This window comes from Panthera tigris, chromosome E2, assembly GCF_018350195.1.
Source record: "Panthera tigris isolate Pti1 chromosome E2, P.tigris_Pti1_mat1.1, whole genome shotgun sequence".
NCBI classification, from domain to species: Eukaryota; Metazoa; Chordata; class Mammalia; order Carnivora; family Felidae; genus Panthera; species Panthera tigris.
The window spans coordinates 47,887,115-47,911,562 of record NC_056674.1 but is presented as its reverse complement, the minus strand read 5'-3'; the positions used below and the strand labels follow the sequence as shown (position 1 = coordinate 47,911,562).

The window sequence follows — 24,448 nt, the reverse complement described above, 5'->3', positions numbered from 1 at the left end:
GGATTCTGAATATTCAAATAGTCTCTGCAAATTTGTACCCTGCATCAATGCAGTGGTCTGTTAAAATTATACTGTTGACCCTTGAATGATGCAGAGGTTAGGGGTGCTGACCCCCTGTGCAGTTGAAAATCCATGTATAGCTTCTGATATATCTCCCAAACTTAACTACTAATAGCCTATTCTTGACCAGAAGCCTTACTGATAACATGAAGAGACAATTAAAACATATTTTATATATGTATTATATACTGTATTCCTATAATAAAGTAAGCTACAGGAAAGAAAATGTTATTCAGAAACTCAGAAGTAAGAGGAACACCTGGGTGGCTTAGTCGGTTAAGCGCCCGACTTCGGCTCAGGTCACGATCTCACAGTTTGTGAGTTCAAGCCCCATGTCAGGCCCTGTACTGACAGCTCAGAGCCTGGAGTCTGTTTCGGATTCTGTGTCTCCCTCTCTCTCTGCCCCTCCCCTACTCACTGTCTGTCTCTCTTTCAAAAATAAATAAACATTAAAAAAATTTTTTTAATCAGAAGGAAGAAAAAAATACAAGTTTTACTACACTGTATTTATCAAAAATTATTCACATGTAAAAGGACACGTGTAGTTCAAGCCTGTGTTGTTCAGGATCAATTGTAATTTTAAAGACAAGAGATAGGAAGACTGAAGTATTATGATATGTTAGGTGAAACAAGTTGAATACAAAATATATCTATGTTATGGTTAACACTTTATGAAATTACATATGTAAAGATTGGAGGCAACAAAACTACTCACGGGTAATTTTTTTTAAGTCACATTAACTTCACAGTGTTGTTAATCCAACCACTTAAAGTACTGTGTCATGTAGTTAGAGGAGTAAATAGAAAAAGCAAAAGTATGATAACTGTCCTGACCTTTCAAGGCAGACTAGCCAAAATTATGTGGTATTGAGGAAAGAAGAGTACCTGACAATAAAATAATAAGAAACAAAAGTCCATAATCCATCATATTAACTTTACAGAGATTTCTTAGGCCACAAGAGCTAAGAAAGTATTTCTGGAGAAGTCATAAGTAAAGTCAATATTAATGTGTGGAGCTGGAAGTATATTATAATTATACATTAGACATATATTTGGGATACCAGATATTTACCAGGTTTTCAAAAACGATTATTCATGGTTTGAAGCGCAAGAACACTTTTGGACAAGTGTGATTTAGATAAGGATATTTCTCTTAGAACAAAGTGACCGCTGCCAGAGGGCGGGGGGGTTAGGGGCTGGGCAAAATGGGTGAAGAGGAATAGGAGATACATGCTTCCAGTTATAGAATGAGTAAGTCATGGGAATAAAAGGTACAGTCAATGGTACTGTGATAGTGTTGATGGTGACTGATGGTAGCTGCACTTGTGGTGAGCACAACGTAATGTATAAACCTGTCGAACTATGTTGTTCACCTGAAATAATGTTAACATTGTGTGTCAGTTATACCCAAAAAAACACAAATTTTACATTAAAAAAAATATTTCTCTTAGAAATTTGTGATTCATTTTTGGATGCACGCAAACATTCTTTCCCCAGTCAGATTTTCCTTCCCTTTGAAAAAAAAAAAAAAACAGGAATAACATCCAAAATAAGAGACTGGTATAGCAGTTTGGGTGAATGTAATGTCCAGAGGATAAAATGAGAGACTTATCCTCCCCAGAGCAGTTGAAGTATTAACTAGTCCAAGTTTGCTTGTGAGTAGGTTCCTGGGGGATTCCTAAATCCTATTATTCACAGTGGAAAACCCCAGTGCACCCTAACCTATTCAGGCATTGCTAGTGATGTGTACTACTAGTTGGGATCTTCAGGAGAAGAGATCAGAGATTTTAAAAATTCACCTACGTAATGAAGGAACTAACCATCATCCAATATTATAGACTCCTGAAATTAACAATCACAGCGTCTTTGAAATGTAATTCACGTGCCATATAAACCCCCTTAAAGTGTATAAATCAATGGCTTTTGTATATTCACAGATATGTGCAACCATCACCACAGTCAATTCTAGAACATTTTCATCATTTTGAAAAGAAACACCATGGCCTTTAGCTATCATGCTCTGTCCCACACCCCCAACCCTGAGCAATCACCATATTCCCATTTCTCCCTTTGCTTCTGTCAGTCTATTCTTCACATTTTTGGGGGCTCTGCTGTTAGGTGCCTATGTTTCTAATTGTTGTATTTCCTTGATGGCTTGACTCTTTCACTATTATAAAATGTCCCTCTTTGTCTCAAATAACAATTTTTGTTTTAAAGTCTGTTCTTTTGGTTCTTTTGGTTACTGTTTGCATAGTGTATCTTTTTCTATCCTTTTAGTTTCAACTTATTCATATTTTTGGATTTAAAATGTGTCTCTTGTAGACAGCATATAATTGGATTGTGTTTTGTGGGTTTAAAAAAATCCATTCTACCAATCTCTGCCTTTTAATTAAAGTGTTAAATATATTTATACTTGATGTAATTACTGATAAAGTAGGATTCATGTCTTCCACTTTACTATTTGTTTTTTATGTCTTTGTGCCTTTTTTATCCCTCTCTTCCTCCATTATTGCCTCCCTTTATGTTAAATGGATATTTTCTTAGTGTAGCCCTTTAGTTTTTAATTAATGTCACTTCTTTCACTACATTTTTTAGTTAGTTTAGGGAATATTTTAGAGAATGGGCAATTACATCTTGAATTTGGAAAAATAATTCACAGAGTCACAGGTTAAGACAGTAGGACTTAGGGGTGCCTGGGGTGGTTCAGTCGGTTAAGCGTCCAACTTCGGCTCAGGTCGTGATCTTGCGGTCCGTGAGTTTGAGCCCCGCATCAGGCTCTGTGCTGACAGCTCAGAGCCTGGAGCTTGCTTTGAATTCTGTGCTCCATCTCTCTCTGCCCCTCCACTGCTTGCACTCTATCTCTCTCTCTCAAAAAATTAATTAAAAAGACAGTAGGTTTTAGGACACAGGAATGTCTAACAAACTCAAATTTGCCAGTCACTGTCCCTAGTATATAACCTTGCATGTGGAAGGTGCTCAATAAGTTTATTAAGTGAATATCCAAAATACACATTTATTCCTAATAGAGTAGCAGTGTGTGTGTGTGTGTGTGTGTGTGTGTGTGTGTGTAAATGCATTATTATTAGGCTGTACTTAATTAGGGAGTGGCCAGATGAAATGGGGTTGGGCTTTCTTGTTCAACCTGTCTTGGCCAGTATTTTCCTTTCCCCTATATGAAGAGTAAAATTATGGTCCTTTAATATCCTATACTCTTTTACCCTGAGATAGGGTGATCATTTTGATCCTAAATGTTTATAAGAGCAAAGCTTTAAGGTTTTGTCTTCCCCATTTGGGATGGAGGCCCATCAATGATGCTGGATATTGTGGAAGGTACTCATGATTCTGAGTGATACCTCTTGAAGCCATGAAGTCAGAAAACCTTATTCAAATAGAGCTTTGAAGAGCTGATCTGCTGGAATTTACTGAGGACTCTCAAGGATCAGAAAATCTCTGAAAGGGAGACGAAGGTTGCATTCGCAAGTTTGCTCTTCCTGCTTCTCCAGATCACCCCCTCCATTGCTTGTCATGAGATGTGAATTGTTATTGAAGTGGGAGATGAACTGGAGTTCATGTGATATAAAAAGGTACTCCTGTCGTCCTCATTTTCTGGTGCATCTTCTTGAAGAGTCAATGTTATTCAAATATTTGGAAAGCAACAGTGATTTTTCTTTTGTCACAAACACAGGTGTGTTACAGAAGAAAACATAAATGACTTCTGAATGTTCTAGATACACCTTAAGACTTCAGTAAAGTTTCTGATTATGGCAGGCTGTCTCAGCCACACCGCAGAACCCTTGAAACACATACATTCACTCTCCTTATTTGTGAGAGGTTGTATTAGTTTGCTAGGGCTGCCATAATAAAATACCACGGATGGAGTGGCTTAAACAACAGAAATTTATTTCCTCATAGCTCTATAGGCTGGAAGTCCAAGATCAACGTGTTAGCAGGGTTAGTTTCTTCTGAGGGACTCCCTTGTCAGGTTGTAGATGGCCATCTTCCATGTGTTTACATGGTCTCTTCCTCTCGTTGTGCTTGTTCTTATGAAGACACCAGTCACACTGTATTAGGACCCACCCATACGACCTCATCTTACCTTAATTACTTCTTTAAAAGTCCTATCTCCAAGTGCAGTCACATTCTTAAGTACTGGGTATTAGGATATCAATATATATGAATTCGGGAGGACATAATTCACCCCATAAAAGGGATGCTTAGGTGGAAGAATTGAAAGAAGTGGTAATAACTTTTAAGCTGATCTTAAGAATCTGAATTTCCAGTAGCTATCTTGAGACCAATAAATTTTCTTAGGATCCTTCAGGCCATATGTGTCTGTGTCTCTTTTCTATGTTATCCTCAGACCCCAAGGGAGATCTTAGCTGTAGAGGGAAGGAGGGCCTGCAAGCAATAACCATAATAAGAGAGACTGCCATGGTAATTAACAACCTGTTGCTGTGAAAATCCAGACGGGATCTGCAATGTGTTCTGAAGATAGGATCTTTCTAAGCACCAGGAACAAAAGTTGTGGATCTGCCCAATGGGTTGGTCAGAGAGAACTTCTTTTTAAAACCTGAGGACAAACTCTGCTATTAATGACTTGCAATTATCACAAACAGCTGGAAAAGCCATCAAAGGACTTCTAGCAGAAAAGCTGCACATTTCTAGCTGTGGCTGACTGATGCTATAAGTAGATTCTTTTACAATACCCAAAGGTATCATAGGTAAGAGCATTTAAAGAATTTCCTTAAAATAAATATGAAAGATGAAAGTTTAGAGAAACTGTGATAATAGCGAAAGCCTAGTCAAGAATATGATTTTATCCAGGTGTTACTGTAATGATTTATTTTCCCTAAATGTCCTAAAACAGAGAGAATAACTAGGTTTAAGTGCTTATGTTATAAAGTTATAGCTTCTAGACAAACTAGATCCCCGAACAGCATCTGTATCCATATAACAATAATAAGTTACATGTGTTCAGTAGGTAAACACTCACGGAATTGTAAAACACTCCATTATTTTAATGTATTCCCATCAACAAAGACAGTTATGGACATCCAAGACACAATCTGGTTTTGAAGTTTAAGAAAGCAGTAGATAAAAGCTTCGGTTAGCTTCCACGTTAGTTATAGATATATCTTACCTAATGGTCAGTTTCACAGGCTCAGGGGACCCATTGACATTGACCAGGAACTCTTCTTCAAAGTGCCCCAGAATGGAAGAACTGAAAGAGATCTGGACTGCCTGGACTCCACTTGGTTCGATGATGCCTTCCTTGGGGCTGAAAACAAAGCAGGCCCCCAAAGCCGAAGTTGGAGGGCCCACGTTGAAGAGAGCATCAATGCTGCCTTTGTTGGAGAGTACTGCCTATAGCAATAAAAAGCCAAGAATGCAAAGATACAGCATGGACATCATATTTATTTTCATAGAAGCATGTGGCTGTACTGTTTAATACCAACACATAGACAGTTACAGGAAGTAAAGCCAGAGAAAAACTCCAGGGGAGAAACGAATAGTCTTCTGCCTTGAAGGTCTGAAGGTAGGAATCCCGATCCAGAAGTCATTTTGTGCTTTTAGTATCCTCTTTAAAACAGAGTTAGTCACATGTATTATAGCCGTGTTATAAATACTGATTGTAATTATATCTACTGAAAAAGAACCTTAAAATACCTCTTTCTGATATTCTATAAGGTAACTGAGGGAAGGCCGGTATTTCTCTTCTATGCATGAGAAAGCTGAGAATGAGCGGCATACTGAAAAATAAGCAGTCAGAATAGAGGCGCAAGAGCTACCTAAGCCTACATCTATAGTGTAGCCTGGAGAATATGAACGCGACATCACTGTGGATTCCAGACGACAAGGATCCTCTTTATTGTGCTATTAGATTGCATTCTACTGGGATACCTTCATCTCAAACTCTACCGTTTGGGGATGCTTAATGTAAGCAAGTGTTTTACTACAGACAAGTTTTATTCCTATACACTAGTGCCATTGTCCATATTTGCTTGCACACTAGATGTGTGTGTATGAAAAGTTCTTGCCTGGCATTCAGAGTCCTCCACACCTGACTCGGTCCATCGCTCCCACTCCCATCTCCCCTGGTGTCTGTCCAGTGAGCCTGTGCTGTAGCCACGCAGCTCTCTGTTCCTTGCCAGTGCTTACACCTGAATCGGTGGACAGCACGTTCTCTCTCTCTGTGTACTACCTTCAACCTACACTCCAAGTATTAGAGAAAAAAGAGCATAGGAGATCATGAAGAAATGTTCAGAAAGGCATGTGGGGAATGTCAGGAACCTAGAAGAAGGAGGAGAATTTCCAGAAGGGGTTAACTGTGGACAGAGTTCATGGGGAATACACTCTGAGAAAATGTTACAGATTTTTTATTTTTCATTAGAGGCCAGCCCTGCCCTTGAAGAAGAAAGTAACTCCAATGGAGTGTGACAGTAGAATCCAGAGTCCAGACGTTTAGGGAGTGCGTGGGTGTGGAAGAAATAGTGGTTGACAATTCGAGATTCCGATTTTGAGAGGATGAGTGGTGAGGAGGGAGAGTGGGGGAGACAAAGCTGTGGGAAGTATGGTAGAGGAGACCCAGTATATTTATATTAAATGACATAATGCATACTCAGTGCTGGGCCCATATGTTTGTTGTAATAAGAGAATAGAGCTAGGTAACCAAGGGAATGGGGTCTGGGTGGGTGTGGTGTGTCCACCAGCTTAGGTTACCTCCTGAGAAGCAAAGAAGAGGGAATCAAGAGTATATATAGAACAGAGTCAGGGGCCTTTGGAAAGGAAAATCACCACTTCTTCCAAGAGAAGATGGATGATGGACCAAAAGAGATATATAACTAATTGTTGCTTGATATTTTATTCATCTTTTTACATTCATTTCCCATTCTCCCTCACTCTGTTTTAAGTTCCCTGGTCATAGAATTCATGCTTCACCCTTCATTCTTTCTAAAGAGACCATGTAGAAAGTGATTATGGCCAGGGACTCAGAAGCCAAACAGCCTGGGCTCAAATCCCAGCTTTACCACTGACTTCCTAGCTGTGTGACCTTAGAGAACGTGCTTTGCCTCTCTGTCCCCCAGTGTCTCCATCTGTAAAGGGCAAGAACTGCTAACTTCTCAGAGTGCTTTGAAGATGAAATTAATTTTTGTAACTCTTAGAATAGTGCTTATAAATGACAGTGGTTGCTACCTGTATTCCCAGCGCTATGCAGAATGGGTTTAAAATTTACCCGTGCTTAAGAAGCAACTGACACACGTTAGTGATAACTTAAAGGCAACTCAAAGGTGTTTGAGGTAATTCAAAGGGAATTCAAAGGGAATTCAATTCAAAGGCAATTGTTTTCCTCTCCGAGGAAATGCACAGATTGCCTTTTTATTTTTCGGGTAACAGCAATACTTTACTCAGATTTTGTAGAAGGCACAAGCTCCTCCATTTTCAAGAACATACATGTCATTCTTCTCCCCCTGACAAAAGAGCACCTTCATGTGTCTGCAGAATCCAGCAAATCATTTGGGACAAAACCCTGAGACCTTTTGATGACCTTACCCTTGCAGTCCAATTCCTTGGCGAGGAGAAAATTTATAATAGAGCTTCACCTAGTTTTCCTTCTAATTACACTGGGGAATAGTGAACACCCTTGGGGCTATGGTTTACTTTTTATGTATTTGCTAAGCTCAGCAATGACTAAGGGCAATAGCTAGTTATTCAAATTTGTCTCAAGTAGGTAACGTAATAAATTAAAAGAGAGATGCAATGAGGCATCAGCACTAAATACGCAGAGAGTGCAAAATATTCCCATAAGAAGCAACTCACCATGTCCTTCTCTGCCATTGCACAGCCCTCAAAATTGTCCACTCTGATGCAGCACCTCATATAACACTTACTTAGCTGGCTGCGATGTACTTTACTATTTCAAATCTGGGATGGTGGGTGGGAAGGTGGTGGCCTCAAATACACTTCGGTTAAATTTGTTAGAAATTATTATTACACTCAGGGAAACCTTATCCATTTTGTATCAGAACTAAAGGTCTTTTTCTATTGTGGCATCCATAAGACACAATACTTAGGATGTAAGGGAAATTCACACTGGATAAATTATGGACACAATATCAATTTAATAAGTATCGCACATTTTTTCCTCCCGAAGTGACCCTTTTTTCAAAATGCAAAAGACAATGCAACATAGTAGCTGTGCCATTTTTTCTGGTTTTTTCATTTAACTTGTGTTCTTATGTATATTCCATCTCAGATGACACTAATGTCTCTATTTACCTTGCGCATCATCCCATTTAGGCCATGGTTACTCTAATGAATGTGGGGATGAACAATACAGTAGGAAGCTCTCAGTAGCAACCGGGCATTTGCCTCCCACGCCAAGGCTGGGCTGGGCTGAGATCTGAGTTGGCTGTAGGTTGGATTTGCTCCGTGGTGAAGGGCAGCACAAAACCTTCCCTTTCCAGGCTACAGAGCCCCAGTAACCCAGTGCTCACTAACATTTACCAGCTGTATGACCTTGCCAAGTTACTTAACAGATGTGGCAGGGTCAGGTTTGCTATTCACTGACCCCACTCCCTCTTCCTCCTGTGCTCACAACTAGACTGCATTTCCCAGCCAATCTTGCAGCTGTGGGATGTGAATGAGCGCGATGCGTGCCACCTATAGGACCAACTCCTATAAAAGATCTTTCGTGCACGTCTCTCCATGCTCTTTCCCCTTCTGCCCTCATGACAAATGTGGGGTTGCGGCCGTGCGGGCTACACGTTAGGGGTGGCAGAGCTATGAGACGGAAGGAGCCGGGGTCCCGATGCTCTGCTGACGGAGAGCCATCTGCTGATAGGTAACCCTGAGACTTTACGTAAGCAACAAAATAGACTTCTATCATGTCCGAGATAGTACAGATCTTCATATTTGTTTGTTACAGTATCTGCCATTATCTTAACTAGTAAAACTGCTCCAGGCTCCAGGTTCCTCGGCTGTGAAATGGGAAGAGTCACTGCAATGCTCTACAGGGTTTAGGGAGGACCAAACGAACTAATGAATATAAAAGCACTGGTACTGTGCTCAACATATTTGAAAGACGATGTTGTTGATGGTATTAACCACTCTCTGCCTCTTATTTTTCCTTTATAAAGTAGTTTCTAAGGATTAGAAACTAAATACATACAGATAGACAAGCATACACAATAGAGCATGGAACCTGACACCTATGTGTCACTCATTAAATAACTGCTTGTATTACTTTTATAGAAATACAAACATTTAAAGTTTAGGAATCATTGTAAAATAAAGTTTCAGTGGTCACAATTTGATATAGTGCAAAAAAATACCCTAGGTACAAAGTTAGTGGTGAGGAGACACTGAAGTGACTTTGATCCTGAAGAACCCATGAGTATATCCTGTAAAAGATCATTTTCTATTTAATTGGAAAGACAAAGCACAGAATTTCAAACAGAAAGTTCCAGAAAGCACAATGACTGGTTTTTAATCATGTATTAAAGACCAGTGCATTCAGAGAAAACTCTGAAGTGTGAAAATGCCTATCCTCATTAGGACATTCTGGAAAATTTGAAAGTTTTTCTGTCCTCTGGTCTATAGCATTTATGTTGTCGGAGAACAAGCATTAATCAGATGGGGATAAGATTGCAATCCACAAGATGAGGAGGATAAATAAAACCAATTAAATTATGGCTTTGTTGCCTTCAGGAAAGCTAGAGGGGAAATCCTCGAGGAGGCTTGCTAGGAAAGGAAGGAAGAGCCAGATCAGATCATTCTGGAATCTGAGCATGAGTAACGGCAAATGGATGTGATTGTACACGTTTTGTATCGATAAACACACACACAAAATAAAATAAACCAAAAAAGCCAAGTACTATCTGAGTCTCAATGAACAATTCTCGTGCTTACCTCATAACAATGTACAGATCCAACGAAAACTTTTCCAATGTCCAGCAGTTCAAGATTGAAGTGAATCTTTGGCCCCATTCCTTCGCCTTTGATTCGGAGGGGCAGACGGATCTCTCGGCCTATAAAAACAAGTCAGACTTTATTACCCTGAAGGATGCTTCATTACCCCCAAACTACACATGACGTGGTGCCAATGTAAGCAATCAAGAGTTCTGTATCAAATCCCTGTGCCGGACCCAGGGAACTGCAATTTAACCAATGCTGAAGATTTTGCTTATCTTTAGGAAACACGAATACTGGTAGTTTCTTATCTTTAGAGAGCAGCTTACATTGTAATTAAGGCGGATATTTTAGCAGAAAAATTTTTTTTAATTTTAACCCAGTCTCAATGGTATTCTTGTTCCTTATTTTTAAAACAATGTAATTTTTCTAAATCAGAGAAGAGTGACCACTGATAGATGCTTCTTATAAAACGAGAGTCACCATGGGCCTCCACAGGACATCGTTCTCAATGATTTTCCCTACAGTTAGGAAGATAATGGTATTAAAGGATCTGTGTCTAGGAGTCTTACCATAGAGTTTCTTTCAGTAGGGGTAATGGGATCCACTCACAATATCCACGACTGCACACCCACAGTGGACCCAGGGCGGGTGAACAGAGAGCACAACCTTTAGGGTATTGACTGGCTTTGTTTCCTTTTTTAAAATGGATATACCTTTATCTGATAATATATGATCATTATAAAAATATTATAAAGAAAGTAGAAATTCTCACATAATTCTACTACCCAAAGATAACTACTATTAGCATTTTGGTGCCTACCCTTCCATACTCAATCATGTTTAAATACTAAAGTGCTACATGGTCATATTTAAATAGTAAATACTATATTAAGTTTAATGGAAATGAAAGCATATGCTGTTATTACTTTGTAACTGCTTTTTTCACTTAACAATACATCTACAACATTTTTTAATAATTTTTTTTAAATGTTTATTTATTTTTGAGAGAGAGACAGACAGAGTGTGAGAGGAGCAGGGGCAGAGAGAGAGGGAGACACCGAATCCAAAGCAGGCTCCAGACTCCCGAGCTTGTCAGCAAAGAGCCTGATGCGGGGCTTGAACTCACATACCACAAGATCATGACCTGAGCTGACGTTGGAAGCTTAACCGAATGAGCCACTCAGGTGCCCCAATATCTGCAACATCTTTACATACCATCACTTGAAGATGAGTTAAATATTTTTAACCAGTCCCTCTTGTTGGATATTTAAATCGTTTCCAGGTTTTCATTCAACAAATTACAATGTAATTAATATCCTTGAACACATTATGAATAATTTCTTTAGGCACTTCAAAGATTTTCTATTGTTTCTTGTCTCCTACAGCTCCTGTTGAAAAGTCAGCTTACTGTCTTACTGCTCATTTGAGGTAAATGTCTTTTCCTCTGACTGCATTAAGATTTTCTTTTGGGGGATACCTGAGTGGCTTATTTGGTTAAGCATCTGACTTCAGCCCAGGTAATGATCTCATGGTTCATGGGTTCGAGCCCTGCGTCGGGCTCTGTGCTTACAGCTCAGAGCCTGGAGCCTGCTCAGATTCTGTGTCTCCCTCTCTCTCTGCCCCTCTCCTGCTGGAGCTCTGTCTCTGTCTTAAAAATAAATAAAAAACATTTTTAAGGGGTGCCTGGGTGGCTCAGTCGGTTGGGCATCCGACTTCAGCTCAGGTCACGATCTCACGGTCCGTGAGCTCGAGCCCCGCGTCGGGCTCTGGGCTGATGGCTCAGAGCCTGGAGCCTGCTTCCGATTCTGTGTCTCCCTCTCTCTCTGCTCCTCCCCCATTCATGCTCTGTCTTTCTCTGTCTCAAAAATAAATAACCGTTAAAAAAAAATTAAAAAAAACATTTTTAAAAATTTTAAAAAAGATTCTCTTTTTGTTTTTGGTTTCTACCAGTTATACCATGATGTTCCCAGGTGACATTTTCATGTATTATTCCTAAGGTTTATAGCAATTTGTGAATCTCTGGATGAGTGCCATGCATCAGTTTTTAAATTTTCAGTCACTATGTCTTCAAATATTGCCTATGCTCCATTTTCTCATTTCTTTCCATCCACACAGATAAATTTTTACCACATTCTATTTGACTCTGATGCTCTTTTCTATATTTATCTCTATATGCCTCAGTATGGATATTTTCTTTAGATTTATTTTTCAGTTTATAAAATCTATCTCTGGCTGCATGTAACAGGCTATTCAATTCTACTGAGTTCTTAATTTGTTAATGTAACTTTTCAGTTCCAGACTTCCCATTAGATTTTTTATAGTTTCCAGGCCTCTGCTCAATCTTTTGAGAATATTAAAAAAAATGTTTAACATTAAAAAAATCTATCAAATAATTATGTTTTCTGGCTCTCTATGAAGTTTATATTGTTTATCTTGGTGTTCTATCAGACTGTGTTGTCTCCTTATATGTTTGATTATTTTTGACTGAGTGCTGGTCAGTGTACATAAAACCTGAAGTGGTCATCTGAATTCCTGAGAAGATAGTAACTTCCTCTTGCTTCTGGCTGGTGACTAAGGAGTATTAGCATTACCCAATCTTACCACTCTCCACTAAGATTCTGTGAGAGAATTAAGCTCTGTACCAAGTCATATGAGTGACTATCTTCTCAATTCTCCCAAGAAGGGCATATAGCTAGTACTATGCTAATTATAAAAGAGAAGTTAATTCCTCATATTTAATTGATGCCTTAGAACATTAGAGATTACTTCCTAGAACCTCAGCGAAGAACTGTTGTAATCAAATTGATAATTGAAAAAGCAGTCAAAGCTGAGCTTCAACCTTTGGGAGGGCTGATCCATTTCCAGTCCCCACTTCACTGGGTCCCATTATAAAGTCTGGGGAGTTATGAGGGCCCTTTCTCCTTGGGCATCCCATGAACTCCCATGTTTCTTCCCTAACTGTACTTAACTTTTCAGCTTGTCTGTAGTATCTACCAAAAAGGTGGTGTCTCTAAGGATAAAGTGGTGTCCAAAGTCTGACTGTCTTGGCTTTCCTCTTCTCTTGGATCTTGGCCCTGTAATTCTCTACTGTCTTGGTAGCTCTCTTTTGACTATAAAAAGTCCTTGAAAATATTTTGCCTTGCTCTTCTAGTTGTGTTTTAGAGAGAGACAGAGAGACAGAGACAGAGAATCCAAATTGCCTAGCCCACTGTTATTGGAAATAGAATTGCCAGAACGAAAGGATGCACATTTGACATTTTGATAGCTATGGGCATGTTGCACTCCAGAATGGTTGTAGGAATTTGCACACAAACAACAGTATTTAAAGGTCTGTCTCTCCCTACCCTCCCTGATAGTGGGGATATCACACTTTTGAAAATCTTTGATAATTTGATAGGTTTTCCTTAAATGTATACCATTTACATTTCAAACTCTTTAAGCAAAAATAAAAGATTTGCTCTGTAACATTTTGAACATTGAAAAATACTTTTGATGCTCTGTTAGATATAATCTTTAGTATTATAGTGACTGTGCTTTGAACAATCAAGCCATATTTATAATGTATTATTATCATTATAATGCCTTATGGAAATTTATGTTCCAGCCTTTTGTTGCTACTTAGCTTCTGTATCTTTAAGGCTTTCTCTCCATGACTGTCCCTTCAAAGACAGGGGTATTTGTCTCTATGTTCCCTCTAGTGCTTGGCAACACAGTGGTCATTAGGCATGTATTACTTTGATCATAAGAAACAAGAGCAATCAGCAATATTTGGGACAAGTGATCCATTCAAAGGGTTCCCCCAATCCATCTGATCCCTGGAAAAGAGATCACTCTGAAGATCAGGTGTTTGTGTTAACAATACTGTAGAATATAAGTAAAACTTTCAGAGAACCTCATCAACTCACTCCATTATTTTAGAGTTCTAATCTACTGGCAATGATTTTTACTGCTTGGTCAAGAGACAAGTATTTTGACAGAGATCCAACTTTCAGAACGGCAAAGAAGGAGAATTGCAAATATATTGTGGAATAAACAGCAAGACTATTTATAATTGTCAGGCTTAAAGCTTTCCCCATCTGTTACCTTGACTGCCTTCCTTAATAATAACTTTTTTTAAAAAAAGGAGATGTGTTGTAATAAAGCAGTGAGCTAATGTTTCTTTGGGAATTATTAATTACTTCAACGGAGATTGTTTTATGTGTAGCTAGCCATTTCCTTCACCTAGGATAGGAGTACAAGTGATAACCAGCAGTACTTTTGCCAGAGTTAGTCTACATTTTAAGGTCACATTACAAATGCTACTTTTCTGTAAGATTTATGAAGCAGGGATTTTTCTTGTCTTGGCAAAAGACAGCAAGAGGGACAAATGTGAAGGAACTAGTAAGCTCTAGGACAGATTCCTTGCTAGAAGACTGAAGTATTAAAATGTTTATTTTATTTTATTTTATTTTATTTTATTTATTTTATTTTATTTTTAAATTTTTGTTAATGTTTTATTTATTTTTGAGGCAGAGAGAGACAGAGTATGAGCAAGGGAGGGAGAGAAAGAGAGGGAGACACAGAATCCGAAGCAGACTCCAGGCTCCGAGCTGTCAGCACAGAGCCCGATGCGGGCTCGAACTCACGAACCACGAGATCATGACCTGAGCCGAAGTCGGATGCTTAACCGACTGAGCCACCCAGGCGCCCCTAAAATCGTTGTTTTAATGTTCATTTACTTTTGAGAGAGAGAGAGTGCAAGCAGGGGAGGGGCAGTGAGAGAAGGGGAGACAGACTCCAAAGCAGACTCTGAGCTGTCAGCACAGAGCCTGATTCAGGGCTCAAACCCATGAACTGCAAGATCATGACCTGAGCCAAAATCAGACGCTTAACCGACTGAGCAACTCAGTTGCCCCCCAATTTTTTTTTTAAACAGGGCAATTTCCAGATGACACAATACTCTATATGGAAAACCCAAAAGATTCCACCAAAAAACTGCTAGAACTGATTCATGAATTCAGGAAAGTCACAGGATATAAAATCAATGCACAGAAATCGGTTGCATTCCTATACACCAACAATGAAGCAACAGAAAGAGAAATCAAGGAATAGATCCCATTTACAATTGCACCAAACAACATAAAATACCCAGGAATAAATCTAACCAAAGAGGTGAAAAATCTATACACTGAAAACTGTAGAAAGCTTATGAAAGAAATTGAAGAAGACACAAAAAAGTGGAAAAATATTCCATGCACCCGGATAGGAAAAACGAATATTGTTAAAACGTCAATACTACCCAAAGCAATCTACATATTCAATGCAATCCCATCCAAGTAACACCAGCATCCTTCACAGAGCTAGAACAAATAATCCTAAAATTTGTATGGAACCAGAAAAGACCCTGAATAGCCAAAGTGATCTTGAAACAGAAAACCAAAGCAGGAGGCATCACAATCCCAGACTTCAAGCTATACTACAAAGCTGTAATTATCAAGACAGTATGGTACTGGCACAAGAACACTCAAATCAATGGAACAGAATAGAGAAATGGACCCAGAAATGGACCCACAAATGTATGGCCAACTAATCTTTGACAAAGCGGGAAAGAATATCCAATGGAATAAAGATAGTCTCTTCAGCAAGTGGTGCTGGGAAAACTGGACAGCGACATGCAGAAGAATGAACCTGGACCACTTTCTTACACCATACACAAAAATAAACTCAAGATGGATGAAAGACCTCAATGTAAGACAGGAAGCCATCAAAATCCTCGAGGAGAAAGCAGGCAAAAACCTCTCTGATGTTGGCTGCAGCAACTTCTTACTCAACACATCTCCAGAGGCAAGGGAAACAAAAGCAAAAATGAACTATTGGGACCTCATCAAAATAAAAAGCTTCTGCACAGCGAAGGAAACAATCAGCAAAACTAAAAGGCAACTGACAGAATGGGAGAAGATATTTGCAAAAGACATATCAGATAAAGGGTTAGTATCCAACATCTATAAAGAACTTATCAAACTCAACACCCAAAAAAACAAATAATCCAGTGAAGAAATGGGCAAAAGACATGAATAGACACTTCTGGAAAGAAGACATCCAGATGGCCAACTGACACATGAAAAAATGCTCAACATCACTCATCATCAGGGAAATACAAATCAAAACCACAATGAGATACCACCTCACACCTGTCAGAATGGCTAACGTTAACAACTCAGGCAACAACAGATGTTGGCAAGGATGTGGAGAAAGAGGATCTCTCTTGCACTACTGGTGGGAGTGCAAACTGCTGCAGCCACTCTGGAAAACAGTATGAAGGTTCCTCAAAAAACTAAAAATAGAACTACCCTGTGACCCAGCAATTGCACTACTCGGTATTTATCCAAGGGATACAGGTGTGCTGTTTCAAAGGGACACATGCACCCCAATGTTTATAGCAGGACTATCAACAATAGCCAAAGTATGGAAAGAGCCCAAATGTCCATCAATGGATGGATGGATAAAGAAGATGTGGTATATATACACAATAGAGTATTATCTGGCAATCAAAAAGAATGAAATCTTGCCATTTGCAACTACATGGATGGAACTAGAGGGTACTATGCTAGGCAAAATTAGAGAAAGACAAATATCATATGAGGACTTTAAGACACAGAACAGATGAACATAAGGGAAGGGAAGCAAAAATAAAATAACGGGGGGGGACAAAACATAAGAGACTCTTAAACATGGAGAACAAACAGAGGGTTACTGGAGGGGATGTGGGAGGGGGGATGGGCTAAATGGGTAAGAGGCATTAAGAAATCTATTCCTGAAATCATTGTTGCACTATATGCTAACTAATTTGGATGTAAGTTAAAAAATAAAATTAAAAATAAAATTAAATACATACATACATACATATGTAAAACAGGGGAGTTTCCTATCTCTGATTACAGCGTCCTGATTTCACACAAGAAGCAGGGAAATGCACTACAGAACCCGCTCTAATAGCCTTGAAGGCCTGAATGCAACAGGATCACATTGCATTTAGATGTGATCCAGAAAATATAACCAGGGGCTTGCAAAAACTTGCCATCTATCTTAGACGTCCAATATTATACTTGAACTCCATTCCTGTGCAGTAAGACAAGAAAAAAGAGGAGGAAAAGTATAAATAGAACAAACTGTCATTATTCACATATTTTAGGACTATCCACCTGGAAAATCCTAAAGACTCTGTGAATAATTTTTTAATTAGTAAGATACAGTAATATTGATGGTTACCAAATCAATATTCAAAAGTAAAGTGCATTTCTCCATATAGCAACAACCAGAAAAATTAATTTCCAAGACACTATTTACAATAGCAACAAAAATATAAAGTACCTAGAAATAAATGTAACAATATATATTTAAGATCTTCAAGGGGCAAATCATAAAAGTTTATTGAAAGATATTAACAAAGATCTAATTAAATGGAGAAGTAGGCTATGTCCTTGAGAAGGAAGACTCAATATCATAAAATTGTCAATTTTCTTCCAACTGATCTTTAATTTCAACACTCTGCTAAGCAAAATGCCATCGGGTAGAATGTACAGATTGATTATACAATTTAAATGTAAAATCAAGGGGCCAATAGCAACCAAGACATTCTTTAAAAGAATAAACAGGGCTAATTTGCTCTTTGATATATTAAGGTCTATTATAAAGCTATTATAATTAAGTTAATGTGGTATTGGGGCAGAAGGTACAAAATGATTAAGGAAACAACAAAAAACTCAGAATAAACGTACACATATATGTGAATTTATGACAGAAGGGAAGATGGACTGGAATGCACAGAGCCAAAACAGCTGGACATCCACATGGCATCTGTGGTAGATTGAATAATGGCCCTCAAAGGTGGTCCCATGTCCTAATTCCTGTAAATATCACCTTATATAGTAAAAGAGTGAATATTACCTTATATGGCAAAGTAAGTGAGTGATTAAGAATTCTGAGATGGGGAGATGATCCTAGATGATCTTTATTACTGTAGCTTAAAAACTGTCGAAATAAGGTAGTGGTAGCCTTCCAATTTTGTTCTTTTCCAGAGTTATTTTGGCTATTCTAGGTTCTTTGCATTTCCATATGAATTTTAGAATCAGCCCGTCAATTTCTATACACCCACATGCACGCATGTGCGTGCGCACGCACACACACACACACACACACAAGCAACTAGAATTTCTATTTGGATTGCATTGAGTCTATCAACAAACTTGAGGAAGAAATGACATCTTACTAATATTAATTATCCACTTGTTAACAAGGTATAGTTTTCCCTTTATTTGGGTCTTTAATTTCTCCCAGCAATGTTTTATAGTTTTCAATGTACAGGTCTTACACATCTCTTGTCAAATTTATCTCTAAGTATTTAGGATTTCTTAATGCTATTTTAAGTGACAGTGTTTTTTTAAATTTCAATTTCCCATTGTTCACTGTATAGAAATACAACTGATTCTCTCTATATAGATCTTGTATCCTGCAACCCTACTACACACTTACTTTTCAGCCTTCATTTAAAACAGATATTCTCTAACACAATCTCCACAGATTTTGATTCAATAAAACATAGATGAAACCCAAGAATCTACATTTTTAATGATCAGCCAGAGTAATTCTATGCAGATTCTCTAGGGATGTTACCCGAAGAAACATGAACCTTGTTTCAACAAGGTTGAATATTAAGTATGCTAATAGGTTTCAACATATGAATTTTGGGAGAACACAAATATTCAGTCCACAGCACGTGCTAAAGATGGGCTCACAATGCAAACATTTCAAACCATCTCAAGAAACAATCCAGTAGGAGGAAAGTCAGTGTTTACCACAAACATGCAAATTAGTACGCCAAGAGTTTGAGATAATAGAAAACTCTTAAAGGAACTCTAACCTCTCATCTTAAAATCTCTCAAGAAGTAAACACAGAAATAGAAACCAAGTTTATGAAATTAAAAACGGAGTAGATGAATACCAAAGAGTAGAAGTAGCTAAACAACTAATCAACTGAGAGAAAGATCTTAGAAAAATACCCAGAATATGTCAAAGAGAAACAAAGAAATAAAAAATGTAAAGAAGTCAGAAGGTATGGTGAGTCCATAGGAAAGACATATATCTAAAAAAAATTCCAGAAGGAGAAAACTGAGATAATGAGATGAAAACAACACTGAAGAGATAAGTGCTAAGGAATTCCAGAACTGATGAGAGATTCTTAGACTGAAGATGCAGGTTTAGTACCCAAGTAGGCTAAACAAAGGCAAATTCACCACAGGGAAGCTGTAGAAAACCAAAGGATGGAGTAATTCTTCTGTCAATCTGATACAAAGATAGGCAACTGAAAGAAAGGACAGTTAAGCTGCAGGAGATTTCCCACAGTAACCATATGGTCCCTTGTCCATATTTGGAGGAAGCAAGCAGCCTCATGGAGAGACCATGGATGAGGGTTCCAGCAGACAGAACCTGGCGAGGTCCCTGTCAAGAGCTAGGATTAACTGCCAGACATGTAGGTGGAAGAGCTATAAAATGATACCAGCTTTCACCTTCAGGCCTGTCCAGCTGTCTCCAGGGAGAGCAAAGTGGAGCTGTCCTTGCTGAATCGGGACCAGTCTGCAGATCTGTGAGCAGAATAAATGGCTGCCAGTTGTTTTAAGCCACTAAACCTTTAGGGTGGTTTGTTATGCACAAAAGATAAAATGGACAAAGTGGCTTACGTAATTAGGGTTTTTACTTTGCTCACATATCCGGGACATTGGGAAATGTGGATTTGGGGGAAGGGAGGGTTTAGGGGTTGAAGGCATGCCGCTGCTCTTGATGATGATGATAACTGGTAAGGATGAAAAGGATTAATATTGACTCAATAGCTACATTCTCTTCAAGTTCCAGAACCATACAGTGGTACTTATTGTAGCTTTTAAATATGTTTTAACACGTGGTGGGGTTAGTCCTCTCATATTATTCTTGTTTTTCTGAGCTTTCTAAGCAGTTCTAGTTCATTTATTTCCTCCATAAGAACTTTGGAATAAACCTAATTAAAAAAAAAAAACCTTGATATTACCACTGAGATCATGTTATATTTACAAGGAGAACTGACCAATTTATAATGTTGATATTCCTGACCAAAACTATCAACATACCTTTCCATTTGTTTGAGTTTTCCTAAATCTGGGTATGGATACATATATATTTTCCCTATATTCTGTATGTTTGAAATATTTGATAATTGAACATACAACTTAAAGTAAATAAGGTAGTTGATCAAGAAAATAATTTCTCATTCACAGGACTAAGAAACCCTATATTATTATGAGGTTGCAGTCTGATGAGTTGTGAAGAAGAAAACCTACAAATATGTAGAGCATTATTTATTATTCTGAAAACTCAAAAATGTTTTCAGTGATTGGGGTGATTTAGCTTTCTCTCTCCTAAGTGTCCATTCTATAGTTCAGCTGAGATAAAGGTCAAAAGCTCTAAATTGTGCTAAAAATTCAGATGTTTCTTTCTTATGATGGGCAGAAGGAAAATGGACACAGTAGTTACATTTTAATTGGGTCCTTAACGGAAGTAGGTACATCTGGCATCGTTTCCATCATGCTGCTTTTTCACATCTGACTCTGAAGCACCCACTAACGATGTTATCTAGCAATATATTTCACAGTTTAAATCAGAAAGTGTTGCTTACTTTGAAGCTCCCATATGGTGATCCAAACCAAATATGTGTGGTTTCCCGTTGAGTTTTTTTTTTTTAAAAAAGGTCATCTCTTCATGATTAGATTAGGATTTTCCACATTACATTGGAAAGTCAAGATAGATAAAAAGTCAGTTTCAAGCCACAGATCAGACCATCAGCAAGTCTTTATCAATATCTAACATCCAGTTTAACTACTTCTAAGAAAATCTGAAAATTTAAGTGAAGAAAAACATTTCAGTTTCAGACGAACTGAAAAGATTTCAGTAATGTTGTATTTCCTATATTCAGATTTAAGCAGGTCACTCACTCCCTTGCTTAGGGCCCTTCTGTGATTTCCCACAGCAGCCAGGAGGAATTCCAAGGTTCTTAGTCTGGCAGTCAAGAGCAGCTGTCCCTGAGCTAACTACTCCTTCAGCATCCAACTCCATTTCCTGCCCCTTCTCTCCTCCCAGTCTCTCTGTCTTTTTGGCAGCCACATGCCAAGAATTTGCAATTCTTTGCCATTTCATTCTCTTGCCATGTATTTTCACAAAGTGTTTCCCTCCCTGACATGCCCAGCACCTCCCCCCACCCACACACATCCTTTTTTTATTTGACTAACAAATACTCCAGAAGGGTCACTTTCCCTGAGGAGCCTTCCCTAGAAACCGAGACTGAGCTGTGTGTGCCCTGTACCCTCATCTATTAATGCATTCGTTCACTGGATAGCATTGCAATATAATTGCTGGTTACTTTCCTCCACTCATTTCTAATGCTTTCTGAGGGCAGGAGCTCTGGTTTTGTACATCTTTGTACTCATGGTGCCTAGATATAAAAGCTTTCAAAAGAAAAAAAAAGTTGCAGGTGGAGATGTGGGTTAAATTTCATGCATCTCAAGAGGCCTCCTCAAGACAAATGACACTGGCCTTCCCTGCTACTTCCTGTTTCTGAACATATATTTACAGGATGGAATACTACACAACAATGAAAACAAAATAGGACTGGGGCTATGAGCAACAACATGGATGAGACAGACATGCAGATTGATGCCAATTATGTACGTTTCAAAAACAGACAGTACCAACTTGCATTGTTTATGCGCACACACATTGGGGTAAAAACTACAAATGAAGGCAATGAAATAATGACCATGAAGGATAGAATGGTGACGATCTCAGGGGGAGGTTGGGGTGAGGGAAGTGTGCCTGGGAAGGGACACACAGGGGGCTTCTCAGGACTGGAAATATTATCTTAGTAGCATGTATGTGATATTTGTCTTATAATATATATGCATGTGTATTAGTTCCCTGTTGCTGCTAAAACAGGTCATCACAAACTAAATGCCTTAGTGCACAGGTTTATTATCTTAAAAATTATAGAGGTCAGAAGTCTAAGATGCAAGACGGGTTTCACTGGACTAAAATCAAGGTGTTGGCAGAGCTGAATTTCCTTCTGGAGACTCTGGGGAGAAATCTATTTTCTCGCCTTTTCCAGCTTCTAGAGGCTGTCCACATCTCTTGGCCATTTATCTTCAAAGCCAGAAACGGCTGGTTGAGTCATTCTCTTATCACATCACTCTGACACTGAGACTGATACTTTTGCCTCCCTCTTTGAAGTTAAAGGACACTTATGATTATCTACTGAGCCACTCGCATAATCCAGGTTAATCTCCCTATGTTAAGGTCAGCTCATTGGTAACTGAAACTCCATTTTCTGCCCTAATTTCCCTTTGTCAGGCAATGTAACACATCCACAGTAACATATTCACAGGTTTGGAGATGGACATCTTTGGGAGGCTGTTACTCTGCCTACCACAGTATATTTTATGCACATTTGTGAATGTATGTCTTGTTTCTTTTTAAAAAAATTTTTTTAATGTTTATTTCTGAGACAGAGGGTGAGCGGGGGAGGGGCAGAGAGAGAGGGAGACACAGAATAAGAAGCAGGCTCCAGGCTCTGAGCTGTCAGCACAGAGCCCGATGCAGGGCTTGAACTCACAGACCAGGAGATCATGACCTGAGCCAAAGTCGGATGCTCAACGGACTGAGCCACCCAGGCGCCCCTGTATGTCTTGTTTCTTAGTGACAAAAGGTTAAAAATTAAATGATAGTATGTAAATACTAAGGATTCCTATGGGACCATGAAAAAGAATGACACTTTTTATTTAGTGTTCATGGAATAATCTGCAAGAAATACTTAATAAGCAGTGTCAAAACCATTGTGTATAGTATGCTATAATTTATGTAAAAAGGCATGAAGGGGAAGCATATCCATACGTATTTTCTTCTATAGGCTCAAAGTATTTTTTAAATGCAAAAGCAAAGCAAAATGAAACAAGGGAAGGGGCTTTCCTATCTGCCTAAAAAGCATTTTTTAGTGACCTAAAACCAGGAAGTTTTACCAATTCTTTGAAGATAATACTAAGGAATCATCACCAGCCCTTGAAAAGACACAGTGAATTACATGGAATTTACAAGGAAGATAATATGGAATTACAAGGTAAACAAAACCCTTCTCTGGCAATCATGTCTTTTAATAAACCACTATCAGAATAAAGAAGAATGTCATGCAGATGGAAAATTATACTATTCAGTTTATCCAGGATGTGAATTCTGTGGCAGAATTCACAACTGCAAACAAAACAATAGACGAACACAGCTAGTTATGTAATGTTTGGGAACCTCCTGGAGAGCAGCCAACCCCCTGGAACGTGGCCAAGCACGACACCCCGCGAGTCATAGATGGGAGGGAGGATCTACCACCTGTGGCATGGGGGCCACTGGAGCATTTCTAGCCTCTGTCTGAACACTGATGTACCAGCATTTCCTCCAGACCCATTTAGAAGTCTGGGGTAAATGATGCTGGTATGAAGTGTAGAAATGGATTTATGTCGATCCTGAAGCCCCTGGTCCATTCTGCATCCATTCTGGGGCAATCTTGAGAATCCTGCATTCATGAGCAAGGCAACGACCAGATCAAACCAGGATTCATTCACTCATTCATTTTTTTCATTTATTTGCTCATTTATGGAATCAATATTTATCGAGTGACTTTATCTTCCTGGTGCTAACAGCATAATAGAGTATCATTTCAATATATAAATTTTTTAAACAAGCATGTAAGTGAAAACAAACAAAACAAATCATGATCATACAAGTCAAAGTGATGGTTACTTCCAGGGAGAATGGGGGAAAACGTCATCAGGAAGAGACATATATAACTGGGGGGAGGGGGAGGGCAGCACAATCTTGGCTTAGGCAGCCCATCCTTCTATACTGTTCTTAGACTGCTTGACCTCTTTATATACAGAGAAAAGTGGCTGTGTAGACATGCACTGAAAACATGCTAGGCAGAGCAGAACAGTGGGATTTTTGCCTTGAAGTTGCTAGCGATTGTGCATTCTTATTACTCTCTCTCTCTCTAGACATTTAATATTTTGTTATTAAAATAACCACCACAGCTGTAAATCCTAGGAGACCTAAACATTAAACAGCAGAAGTAAATAGCACTAATTACCCTGAAAATTAAACCCACTTTCTCATTCTTATATACAAATGAACAACCACAGATCAGAAGGCACTGGAAGGAACTCTGTGACTGCCTGACACTTGCTACCTTGGAATTTTCTGACAAATAAATACTTCTCTTCACATCCTTATTTAAGAGCATTGAATGGCATTTAATGTCATTCACTGCTCATGTTTGATTAAAATCTGGTTCTTTGACAACAGATGATCAATCCTATACGTCTAACATTAGACTGTTAAGATCTCCAGAAGAATAAAATGAAATATGACAGAGGAA

The 24,448-nt window shown here is 38.6% G+C and overlaps 1 protein-coding gene across 15 annotated transcripts in view; it reads right to left on the bottom strand.

Annotated features, from left to right (window-relative positions):
* The window catches only part of HYDIN (HYDIN axonemal central pair apparatus protein), a 441,202-nt gene that overhangs the window by 226,058 nt on the left and 190,696 nt on the right, over positions 1-24,448 (bottom strand). For all 15 annotated transcript variants that reach the window (XR_006211638.1, XM_042967954.1, XM_042967958.1 and 12 more), the window contains 2 exons: positions 9,970-10,088; positions 5,201-5,424 (listed from right to left, as the gene is read on the bottom strand). Coding sequence is in view for 14 of the 15 variants with exons in the window: in XM_042967954.1 (XP_042823888.1) it covers positions 5,201-5,424; positions 9,970-10,088 (343 nt within the window). In the remaining variant the exon portion in view is untranslated. The remainder of the gene's footprint in view (positions 1-5,200; positions 5,425-9,969; positions 10,089-24,448) is intronic.